This window comes from Argiope bruennichi, chromosome 9, assembly GCF_947563725.1.
Source record: "Argiope bruennichi chromosome 9, qqArgBrue1.1, whole genome shotgun sequence".
Classification (NCBI taxonomy): domain Eukaryota; kingdom Metazoa; phylum Arthropoda; class Arachnida; order Araneae; family Araneidae; genus Argiope; species Argiope bruennichi.
The window spans coordinates 27,300,973-27,314,252 of NC_079159.1; the positions used below are offsets into that span (position 1 = coordinate 27,300,973).

At 31.3% G+C, this 13,280-nt stretch overlaps 1 protein-coding gene across 1 annotated transcript in view; it reads right to left on the reverse strand.

The window, feature by feature from the left end:
* The window catches only part of LOC129984682 (glutamate receptor ionotropic, NMDA 3A-like), a 332,243-nt gene that overhangs the window by 42,613 nt on the left and 276,350 nt on the right, over positions 1 to 13,280 (reverse strand). Inside the window, exons 5-7 of the mRNA XM_056094615.1 lie at positions 11,281 to 11,491; positions 8,431 to 8,608; positions 4,353 to 4,536 (exon numbers count right to left, since the gene is read on the reverse strand). Coding sequence (XP_055950590.1) covers positions 4,353 to 4,536; positions 8,431 to 8,608; positions 11,281 to 11,491 — 573 coding nt within the window. The remainder of the gene's footprint in view (positions 1 to 4,352; positions 4,537 to 8,430; positions 8,609 to 11,280; positions 11,492 to 13,280) is intronic.

Consider the following 13,280-nt stretch of genomic DNA (forward strand, 5'->3'; position numbering starts at 1 on the left):
GATTTCGTTAAGAATTGGATATAAATTTATAAATTTAGTGTGGAGACTGTATATCAAATTTCATCTATCTAGCTCAAAGCGGTTTTGAACTGTACCGTGTTCACAGATAGACATAATGCAAAAACTTTTTTCCAAATCCTTGAGGGGAATGGAAGGGAGGGGGGGGGTATTAAGTTTGGAAACTCATAAAAATCTCAAATTCGAATTTTTAGACGATTATAGCAGTTTCTCTTTATACGAGATCTTCATATTCTAGAAAGCCGCATTGATCTTCGAGCCTGAAAAAATATGATGATGTTGTTACTTTTAAGCGATGTTTGATTTTAATTTGAACAAGTATATTTACGCTACAGCTATAAAGAAAATGAAAGGGAATTAAATAGCCCTGAAAATACCGAAAAGCAAATCTCAAGACTCCGATGCAAGCAAATGCTATGGTGATCCTAGGCAACTGCCTATATAGTTTGTTTGATATCTGGGCTTGACAACGAATTAAATAAATCTTACAGTTTATAGACAAGAACTAAGATTAGTAACTCCACAACAACCAAGCGTAAGATGTGAAGGTTTCTGTAATTATAATAAAACTTTCTAATATAGAAATTTTTTTCAAGAATAGAATGAATTTTTAAAAGAAAAATATTTTCTTTATATCGAATAGGATTTCTAAATATAAGGCTAATGTTTTCGTGTAAAATAATGTATACCTATTGCAGTCAAGAAATGATTATTTAAGTATACCTATAGTAATTTATAAGAAATAAATCCATCTCCATCTCAACTAATAATAGAGATAAGTGTGTATATTGTTACAGATTTAACTCTTCCGTCGGGGTTCTTTTCCGATTTGTTGGTCGATGAAGGGAACATTCCTTTAGTAGAAAACAAAGACGACGTTTATTAACACAAAGGACACGAGTACACAAACGACGAACGCACAGATGACAGATGCATACAGCCGGGACGAACATAGGACAGCACACTACAACAAACAGTAGCCACAAGTCGTGATCAGTAGTAATAACAGTGACGGCACACAAAGAGGGCAGACAGAATTCAGCAGGAGAGGGAATCTTCGTTACTTCACTCTGCAGTCTCTCCAAATGGCTGCAATTCTCCACTGTCTCCTTGCTCTAGCTGTATCCAGCTGCCACAAACTACTAAACGACTGGTTACACCTCACAAGACTCGATGCTGCTTCCATAATGAACACCAGGACTCGGCACACAGCTTAGTTCAGCAATAGCGTGAGCTCCACATAACGCTGGCACTTTGTTGGACTAATCCAACTTTTTCGCCGTTACTTCGCCCTCCTCTCGACGACTCATTTCACAACTGACTGACTACGATTGATCTCGGCTTGAGACTGTCGGCCTTTTATAGTTCCCGGAGGCGGGCCGAAAAGGTTCGGGACCAATCAAGTGTATCTCGGTTTCTATCGGATGGATCGATAAAATTCTAGAAGTTTCCAGTAATATCTATTTTGTCGCCAAAGTCAATAAATTCGTCGCCAAGTAGCCAACCATGCTGGGATGCAGCATCATAGATTTGTAACAATATTTTGGCTTTCTACTGGATACATTACCAAATTTGGCACAGATAAACTTTGGAAGATGAAAAAACGCATCTCTTAGCGATTTTTTTAAAAAATTTCTTTAATTAAAAATTAAGCGATATATTTCCCATCCTGTAGTTAAAAAAATATTGCAACTCAGCAATGATTTTTACATCCTCTTAAAATTAAAAAAAAATAATATATATATATATGTATTTACAATGTTAATAGTTTTGATATACATATTTTTCTTCATTTTTGATAAATTATCTTTACAATGATAACATTTTTGATTTACACATTTTTTTCTGAATTTTTGATAAATTTTTAAAATATTGTAAAATAATTTTTACAGCAATATATTTCACAGATTGACATTGACGTCACATCAATTTCACTGTTGTGACATTTATCCTGTAAAATATCATCCTGACAAATATTTTATCCTGGATTTTCATCCATTATTGTTTAGGCATTCTTCCATTTAGGCCATTCTTTAAATATTTTTTTTGAAAGTTTGTTAAATTAAAGTTTAATTTTAGATGCAATTGAAGTTCGTTCTAATTTAAAGTTCAAATTTTAGATAAGTTGATAAAAAATTAGGGAATAATATGTGATTCTTCTTAAATAGCACGAGTTACATGCATATCGAAATTTGAAATTTAGAAAAGCTTTATTAAGGAAGCTATTAAGACAAAATTAACATAAAATATTAAAATGAAGGTTATAGCAAGAATTAATCTTGACGAATCAGATGGTCGGCAAAGATATCCAATATATATATTTAAACTTGGTTTCGCTGATTCTTAACATAATAAAAATTCTCGAAAAAAAAGGAATATTATTTAAAAAAATGTAAAAAAATCAATGTTAAGTCACATGCTGTTGTACTGAACTTCTGTTTTACAAAAACCTTTTCCTAACTTAAATCGGGATTTTTATTTAAAATTCAATTTAAATTTTGTAATAAATATAATTTCTAAACGGAGGAAAAACATAATACTTTCAATTTAATAGAAAAGCTTAGAAACCGAAGTAAAAATAAAGTTGCGACAAAAAATTATGAAATTTCGACAAATATGGCATACTCTATTTGAGAAAATATTTATTATCTGTACATTTGTTTAAATACAATTTTTTGAAATCTTAATTCTTTTACAATTCCTTTAACTATAAAAATTATCTGGTTATCGCAATTGTTTTATAAAAAAATGATGAAAAATTTGCTACATCTTTCCATATATCAAAATTTTTATGTATCGAAATTTGTAAATTTTGAATTTTTTCCAGGAATCTTCAGGTTTTATATATAGAGATTAAATATGTTATATAATTATATAAAACTGTTGGGAAATATTATTCAATGATTTCAAGCTAAAAATTATTTTATATTTGCAACTTATAAAAAAGGTTTTTATCTTTCGAAATTAATTTTGGATGCATTCCCAGCTTTTTGGATGTAACCCTAAAATGCATGAATTTTTAATAAATAAAATTTGAAATAAACTGGAAAATGAGTGTAGTTAACCCTTTAAAGGACCATTTTTTTCTAGTCATATGTTAAAATATTTTTAGACTTGAAATTAGAATAAGAAAAGGGATTCGTTTAGCTTATTAGATAAATTAAATTAATTAATTGATTTGGTTAATTAACAATTAAGTATCAAATCAAGACGCATCATTTTGTGTGAGATAAAGAACTGAAGCTTCTAAGTTTCTATCTTTCTAAAAAAAGTGTGTCAGAATTTATGCCAACCTACATAATTTCATACAAAGATTGATAAATTTGGTGGGAAGCATACTTCCCTCGGCCCTAGAAAGGGTTAATAGCAAATATATATATAAAAAAATCCACATAAGAAGTTTGTTTTTAATTTTCAAAAAAAAAAATCCATGATGATGTATTTTTACATCAATATGAACAATCACTCCTTGAATTTTACAAATTTACTGTGCCCAATTATATAATATTTGAAACATAAATAATACCTCTCATCACATTACAAAATATTGAAATTCAAGAAACAATTATTTTTAGCATTTAAACATAAAGGGACAGTGCATTTTCTACTCAAGCACCATGGTACCCTTATCCGCAGTGAAATCTTACATTTCAATTTATTTGAAAATATAGGCCAGTGACCAACTCTGTCTTAGGCAGCAAACGATGAGATAACTCTCTAGATTTAGAACCAATTTATGTAGAACCGACTATGCATATCGATGTATGTGCAAAAAACTACATTTTTCTTGCAAAAATTTATCAATATCCTCAAACATATAAATATTATTCGTTACTAATATGTTGAAGCAACCTAGCCTGAAAAAATTTTCCTCTATGCTTTTATTACTTTTTACATAAATAATCGTAGTTCGTAATACTCGCCAAACTGAAATTGTACTCAGATAGCGCACTAACAATGCAATTTGTCACAAATAAAGAAATAAACTGTCAAAAATTCTAGTTTCTTTCGGAAACGATGAAATAATTTTGGTAAAATTAAAAAAAATAAATAAATAAATAAAAAAAAACTCAATGCAAAGACATAAAGAGACATTAGGTTTTAAACATACGATGAAAATCTACATCGCTATTCATTTCAGAGTTAAAAACATCTAGTTCCTTTTATGCAGATATTTTGCTCAAGATTTCTGCTCAAAGCGCACAGATAATCTTTTATATTTCCAAGTAACAATTCATACATTATAATCAGTTCTGAATTATTAAGTGTGCAAACAAATTGTTAAATTATACAATTGTTTAATGAATAAGTTAACAAAAATGAATGTTAATCACCTTAAAGGCCACCAGGTGAGAAAAAAGCAGCGACCACATAACCCACAATGCTGATGCTAATGAGAAGTTTCTGTTGCGCATTCTTCCCCAAGGATTGAGGCCGAAAGGTGACAACCACTCGTAAATGGCAGCGGTGATGGCTGTCACGTTGAGGCATAAGAAGATGGCAATCCAGAGTTGCGCGCTGTCAGAAAAAAAAATGTTATTTAAAATGCATTTCATTTCTTTTTGAATTATTATTTTCTCCGATTAATATACATCAAAGGATCAAATATTAAGAATATCATCCATCAAGATAGGATTTTATTCGATTGGACCGACTGCTTTCAAATTGAATCATGCGTTTAAGGGGGGTGGGGCAAACCTAGAGGGCTGATGACTTTCAGCTCATTTCAGTGGGGTAATTAAGGGCAAATGCTTTGTACATCCTTTCGAAAAACGTGAAAATAAGTTTAAAAATTTACATTTTTTTACTTTGTAGAAAAAAGTAGCTTTTAAGCATCTTACTTTTGTATATATCCTATAAAAATATGCAAAAGAAAAATGCTACAATCGTCAATAAATTTGACCTTATGAATTTGAAGAATGACCACGTCTCAGATCTTTTTAAACCAGAAAAAAAAGAATTTTTGGATTTAAGGGGACAGTGGACTTTGAAATAAGCAAAAATTGAAAAACAAACAAACATGAAATTTCATTTTTATCATTTCATCAACAAAATATATGTTTATTTTCAACTAAAATGGTGTTATCAAATGTGCTGTTTAGTAAAATAAATATTTGCCTAGGATTTGTTCAACAAAATAAAGTGTCTATTTAATAAAAGTACATCTTAATGACTTTCTCAAATTGATATTGTAATTAGATTGAAATATCTTTGAAGTTTTTCAGGTGTCTTAGTTTTAAAAATAAATGAAATGAATTGATAATAAAGATTTCGGTTAAATATTAAAAAAAAATAATAAGGTATGAATTTTATTTTGTGAGTTTTTTTAGATAGTTAAAAGTAAATTTTAATTCAGAAAAATAAAATAAAATTCCTATGAATTATTAATAAGTGTGCATAAAAATATTACTAAAAATTAGCATTTAATTAGAATTAGAAAATCCTACACAATTTTGTTCCTAATAAATTTATATTTGGTAAAAGGCAAAACAATAGAAAAAAATGAAATCGCCTGAAATATGATAAAATTTTTTAAAATTATAAATCTTTTGATTTTTTTAAAAAATGTTTATTTCATTAAATTTTTAAAAGTAATTAAGCACATTTATATTTTAATATATATGCATAAAAATTTCAGAATCTAAGTGAATAATTTGAAAAGTGCCTAATAAAGTTCCACCATCCCCTTAAGTCGGTCATATGGGACAAATCTATGCAACGGTTTTTGCTCATAATACCAAGATTCTGAATTTATTAGGATTTTGAATGGAAACCAGCTACAGGAAATATATTTGTTCATACATGTGCCTGTGAGAATGATAATTCAAAACAGAAATAATTATAATTATTAAATTTAAAATGTAATTTTGTCATCGTAATTGTATAATTGTATTATATTTTGAATCAAATTCATCAAACCTGTGTACTAATAATAAAAATGATGTTTTAAGATAAAGAAAATTATTATGTTTCTTTGTCACCAAAATTCTAGTTTTATATTGAAATTTATTTCTCAATGGGAAAAAAAAAGAAGAAGAGCATTAAGACAGTTTTATTCTCTATATTTCAAAGCATATAATTGGATAAGTATACCATAAAATAGGGCGCAGAACATATCCACTTGTTATTTTTCAACCATAAAATTCAAAGCAAAACCTTAAAAAGCTCTTTGAGTAAAATTGTTTGTAATAGGGTTCCACTCCGTCCGAATGTGATTTTGCCACCCACACAAATTGTGACAATGTTACTATAAAATACCAGAATCTGGAGAATCCGACTGGCGTAAATCCGAAATATTTGCTAAATATCCTTATTTCTGATTTACACTCAAAGGTTACCCCGATCGTTTTAACCCCCCGGGGGGCACCTCGAAATGAGGATGAGATGCTTCTGAAATGGTGGTTGGATCTCGCCACCCTGGAGGGTACACTAATAGGTGGGGGATCTGACTCCTCCCATCGATGATGGGACGTTCTTCCTTCGGGGAGGATTGTACCGTGGCCGGTGACGGCCCTTAGGACTCAACCACAGTTCCCGCCAATGTTGTTGTTGCGGCGGTCCGGTCATTCAGTTTTATGGTTCAAATCCGTGTGCCTTCGTGGCGGGTCGGAGAGTTAGATGGTTGACTTACACTAACAAAGATCAAAATTTATCATGCGCTAATGATAAATGTTGAATATGACGGATATTTTTATTTTTTAGGTGCGATAAAACGTCACAAGGGTGATGTAACATTTTTGTCTCTTTTGCTGAGAGAAGTGAGTGACTAATCACAGTGAGGATAGGGGTTCGTCACTCTGTAAAGGAGTTTTCACTGAAGAACTAACCGGAGAATATAAATGCTGTGGTATAATTAAAGGGCAGCATGGGATTGATTTTTTTGGACATGTAGCTTTAGATTCTAGCGTGAAAAAAAGGGCTGCTCAATATTACTTGCCATCTTAATAATGATAGTAGTTTTACTTGGATAAATGTTAAACGTAAAGGTTTTAGTTTTAAGTTTAGTCAACAAACGACATTATACCGTAGTGGACGTTTCTGCTGTAACCACGCTATTAGGATTAACGGAGAAGTAAAATTCCTAAAATAACCAGAATAAAAACATTTTTACTACGTTTTTAACTCATGCTTTATTATTAAGGGGTTCTTTTACCCCAAAATCATAAAAATCTCAAAGTTTTGTATAAAAAGATTATAATAATATTAAGACATTTCTTTATCATTTACAAAAAACGGTTTCAAAGAAATCCCATTACTTTTTAAGTTATCAACTTTTTAATTAAATCCCTTAAACTTATTTTTATGTAATAATAAAACTTAAACAGAATATATATTTGTTTGTGGTTATCTTTTTTGTTAGTTTTAGATTTCCACCAAAGCATATCTATGCTTGTTAACATACACCGACGATGGTCCGAAAATAAATTATGATCAAATATTGGGTCTGTCAATGACGTATTTGGTATGTGTTAACATTCACCAGCGAAAGTCGGCAATCTCCAATTGGTAGTAGTTAATATAAACCAGTATAAACGGCATCACTGCTAAAAACATTTCCGTTGTTAGAAAGTATAACAAACTTTGCAAATGCCTGCTTCCTTTGAGTGACTAGGAAATTGATAAGATTGGAAATAAGGAAATTCATTTATCTCTGAAACCGATATTTTTCTGCCTTTTCTCGTACAATTATGGCAGGTAACTTCAAAGGATGGTATTTCAATCATAAAATTTACAGGGAAGGCGGCAGTTGAGTAGGCGGAAATCACTTGTGAGCGAAAGAACAGCATGAGATAAACACACATTATATAAAACAGCTACAAAACAACAAATAACAGCTAAAAATAAACTGACGAACATCATATAATCATACTCTTACAGAAAATCATCTACATCGAAATTAAAAAATAAAACATTGATAATAAGCATGCAAATATGATATGAAATTTACTTTAAGAACATTAGCTATCTTTATCAACGTAGCTGTAGTGGATTGAAAAATGCAAGCAATTTAATAATTTACATCCAGCAATTTTTTTACTCGGATTATTAAAATATATAAAAGAATTGGCAAAACCACAGAAATAGTCTACCAGCACCAACTATTGATCTGATTTCACCAGTTTTTATTTCATATGGGAGTTTATGACTTCTAGATTTCAACGGTCGTCTACGCTAGGAGTGCTGTAATCTGTCTCAATAAATTCAGTAGTCATTTTACTATAAGTAAGCGTTACTTTTCTGTCTGTATAAGACGCCGTTTTATATTTAAACGACAAGAATATTTTATCAATCTCCCTGTATATTAGTATATTTGGTTTTTTTATGTTATAATTATATGGGTTATAATGGGTTATAATATGGGTTATAATTATATGGCAATTAAAATCTGAGTTCACAGATTGACGTTCTCACCTGAAGGGTATGAGAAAGGCAGAGAGAGGAACGTCCCTTTCTTGAGTGTAGGTGAGGCAGGACACCCCCGAATGATAGAAGGGGACGGAGTAATCAATGACTCGGGAACGTTCGCTCGTCACGCTAAATGCCGTAAAAACCATGTGCGCCGCCCCGGATTGCACGTCCAGCGTCATGCCTGCGAGGAATCAGAAATCATTAGACTTTCAATCAAGGTCAATTCTTTTTTCAAATTATTCAAGTAATTCATTTCAGAAGTATTCATTGAAAGAGGACTGTTTTTTACCCCTTTCACTATTGTTCTGGCCTAACCAGCTGTGCAAAGTTTATCCTGGAAGGTCATTTTCTGTATCAGACCAAAGGTGCTAGATGAGTTATAACCAAGGATGTTTTCACTTTACATTCTTCACCCTTTGTTTGAAACAAAAAACGGTCTCCTAGGATGAAATTTACACTGCCAGTTGGGCCGGGTCAGTAGTGAAAGGGTTAAAGCGTTTTTTATAATTGTTTGATTCGCCACTTTTTTTTTTATCTGCAGATCGTCGTATTTACAATCTAGTCATACTCGAAATTTTAAACTTAAGAAACCTATAGATCATATTAAAATAAGTAGGTACAAAAACTTACCTTTTGACACAAGTGCAAATTTTAAAGTTTCAGAAGATTTTTAAAATCAATGATTCCATATATGCAGTAGTTTTTACAATTACACTAGAAGATAGAAACAGTTTACAGCAATTTTTTTTTAAAGAATAGTTTTGTATTTAGCTTTCGTTCCTCACGAAATTTTATATACTATGGAATAAAAGCGGCAATGAAAATCCTACAGCGGAATTAAGAAGAAAGAGATCAAATGATTAAAGAAGATGATTATTTAATTTAATTTTAGCTCAAAGAAAATGATTATTTAATTTAATTTTAGCTTTGTCAAAAGTATATGATTAAATAATTTAATGGAAAAAATATTTTAAATTAAAAAAATATTAAAAATCGAAAAAAAATGTATGTTAATAAAAAAGAATTATCATCATTAAAAAGGACCTTTTTTTAAGTTTTAAGATTATGTAAAATTGATGTTCGTGAGATAATATTTTCGGAAAATATAACAGAAACACACCAGAAACTTGCTTAATTTTGAATTAACATCTTTTAGTCAACTTTTGTTCTTGACGATGACCTAGTTTTGTAGAGCACTTGTGTCAAATCTTATCAGTATCTAACAAAAACTATAGATTTGTATAAAGACTTACAAATAAGCATTTATTTTTACATAAATATATTTATGTTTTCTCTACACCCAAAGTGAATGTTGCATATTATTTTGAGTATTTTTTTCTATTAGCGAAATTATGTCAAATTTTACATCCTTAAAGAAAGCTATATAAGCAAAGGAAATAAAAAATAATAACAATAAATAATAAAAATATCGAAATTTCAATGATTTGCTTGGAAAAGTATCATATTTGGTTATACAAGGAATTGGAATAAGATGCAGATAAATTAAACTTTTTTTTTTTTAAAGTTCCGACTAATGCATTTTCTAAATCAGGAGTTCTAATCCTGGATAATACTTAGAAAGTAAATATTTTTATGGATTTGTTTTAAAACTGTTATGCATCAAAAACTTAAATATGAATGAGTTTACATAATTCATTATCAAGTAATTACGACCAGGTTTGCAAGAAGCTCCATTACAGGATAAGACTTAAGTTTGTTTGCGAGTTTTGTTCAATGATATTAACATTCCGTTTTGAAATTATGCAATAAGTGATTTGATCGAAAATTTCAGATGCGGATCTCAAAATTTTAAATTGTAGCAAGTTAACCCTTTATTTACTGATGGTATTCAAAAGTACCACTTAAATCTGGCTTATATCTTTGTAATATGACAATTTTTGCTGATGGTATTCTAAAGAACACGGAGAATGTAACCCAAATAGCAAGAAGTTAATATAAGCTAAAAGTAGGAATTAAAAATATTTAATTAATAATTAAATTAATTTATTTCTATTCATTAAAATATTTTCTTGTGTTCCCTGGGATTATTCTGCAAGAAAACGTAACTGCTGGTGCAAAAATGAAGTTGAAAAATTGATGGCAACATAATTCGGTAAATAAAGGGTTAATAAGTTATAATAAGGTTTAAAATCTATTAAATTCTGAACTGAAGCAACTCGAGGACTACTTTCGACGGAATTCGCAAATTTGTGTTATGGGCAGATGACGAAGATGGTATCTGAGTTAGTGCTCCTTCCCCAAATTTCCACACCACACCACACCAGCAGTGGGTTTTTGAGAGCTCTAACATGCATGGGATTCACATACACGACATCTCTTTCGTGGTAACGGATTTCTAACCCACGAAGCAAAATAGAAGCCCGTGGGCCGCTTTTGTCAATGAAAGTTCGACACCCACCATCGAATGTCTCCTTATAAGAGAGGCGAGGCCCTTCTGTTCTACAGACGAATTTGTCTTCCGGACACACGAAATGAACCAAATAAGGAAATAGTTATTTTTTTCTCATTATAGTCCTAAATATATCTAAATGAACTCATTAAAAGTAAGTAAACAAGAACTATTATAGCATCAAGTGCATGATAAAATTACGATTTCAGTATGAGCTAAGTTTAACGGTTCAAGTAATTTAAAAGAATAAAAGAAGCAATAATTGTTTGCCATTCTTTTACTCCTAAGCAAAAAGAAGAACTTTTATGGAACCACCATCTCAAATAATAATTTCCATCGTCTGTCAATACAAATGTACTTACACACAGCCGGAAGGCTGTAGTAAATATCAAATAAGTTTTCGAATTTAAATACACAGGGAAAGACAGGAAAAAGTTCTTTACCGTTCCATCGGCTCCCTCTCTTGGTACCGAAGTAGCCGTCGGCGACGAGGTAAAGATCGAAGGCAAAGTTGAGATCCGCCGATAAGGTCTTCAATAGATCGATGGAGATACCAGCACAGCAGCTGACGTTGTATTCCAAGCCTTCCAAAAGTCGAGAGCCGTGGTAATCGGAAAAGAGGCGGGACAAGTCAGACTTGGAGTTCGTTTTTACCTGTGGGATGAAATATTGTAAAAAATTAGTCTATATTACTACTATTACTGAGGGTTTTATGCAGGGTTGGGCATTAAGTCTATCACGATCGGCTGGTAGACCACCAAGACATTTTAAGGTGACCGCTTTTACTAAGACCTAAGACGCGTATACTAAAAGAAACCAATTGTTATTACATTCATGTGTTACTCATTTGGCATTGTTGATATGAAAAAATAACTGCAAATATAAATTATATATTATAAGTAAAGTATGTTAATTTAAGAAAAAGTTCCATATCATTTAACATTATTCTTTGTCTCTACATATCTACATGGGATTGCATTTTCAACTGGTGAGTATAATTAAGACAACATATCGTTCCCGCCTCACAGACGACCACATAGAATCCAGAGGAAGATTAGCAGTTAGTAATTACACACCCAAATGTTCAAAAGGGGCGGACAGTATGCAGACTAAGTCTTGTACTAACTGTAACTAAGAGAGCCAACTTTATATGAAAATTATTTATTTTTGGTGTATTTTGAATTGTTTGATATTAAACGCGTCATTTGATATTATTATACTTGTGGCAGCCGACATCCTTGCATAGGGGTAGCGCATCTTCCCCGTGATCTGGGCGTCCCGCGTTCGAATCCCGGTTCGGGCATGGTTGTTCTTCATCTGTGTTCTTTCTGTGAGGTGTGTGAATGTGCCCCCCTGTAAAAAGGGGTTGTGCAAGCGAATGTGTGCGTTTCATCTTTATATGTCAGACTTCTGCCCTTGAGTGCTCAGGGGTCTTTACCCTCAGAAGCTACTGCACCCCCTTTCCGTGGGAACGCGGACACGACATTATCATCATCATATTTGTGGCTATTATTATTATATTTGTACCTTGATATTATTATTATTTTTGTAGTTATGTAGGTAAGTACAAATTCCTTATTTATTAATAAGTTGTAATAAATATCGTAGAACCCTTTTTTTCCAGCTCCCCACAGCTGGGTGGACCGCAACACCTTGCAAAAATTAGAAATATCCCGTATCCTGAAAACGTATGCCTACCCCTGGTTTTATGTGTGCTTGTAAATGTTTGTTTGGGTTTGCATTAAATGTTATCTTTTATTAAATTATTACATCTGTTTAGTTATAAATGACTCTTATTTTACACTTACTTATTGGCTTGAAACTATAAGTAGAATTTCATAAAGTAATTTATTTTCACTGTCGTTGTCAAATAATTTGTGTAATAATTTCTTTACCTTCAAAAATTTTCAAAAATACGTTTGCGTAATCATTGTATCTGTGGATGAATGACAGAATAGGTTTCATATTGGATGAAGCATCCTTTTAGTATTTTTGTCCTTCCAGCTGATCGTGCGGGTCATGCAAAAACGCCTAGTTAAAGTAAAAATTTATTTGTTTTTTCAGAAGCTCATAGTTTCCCTATTGGCAAATTGAGTTCATACATTTTGTATATATTTTTTCACATTCATATCGATCATATAAATTTCCAGTGCGGTCTAGAATTTATTGTTTCTCCAGCTGATCGTTGATGCGATGTAAAAAGTACGTTTTAAAGTGAGTTCGCAATTCATCATATCATCTCCTCTCTGCTCGTTACATCATTTTCTTGTTTGTAATAATCACGTGATTGGGTATGGAGTATCGCATTTATAACTAAAGAAGAGAAAAATTACAGAAGTGAAACTTTTTTACTACAGATTATTCATTTACAAATAGCATTACAAGTTCTTTTATGCCGAAAAATATTGAATTGTGCTACCGCTACTTCTTCATATTATTTTTC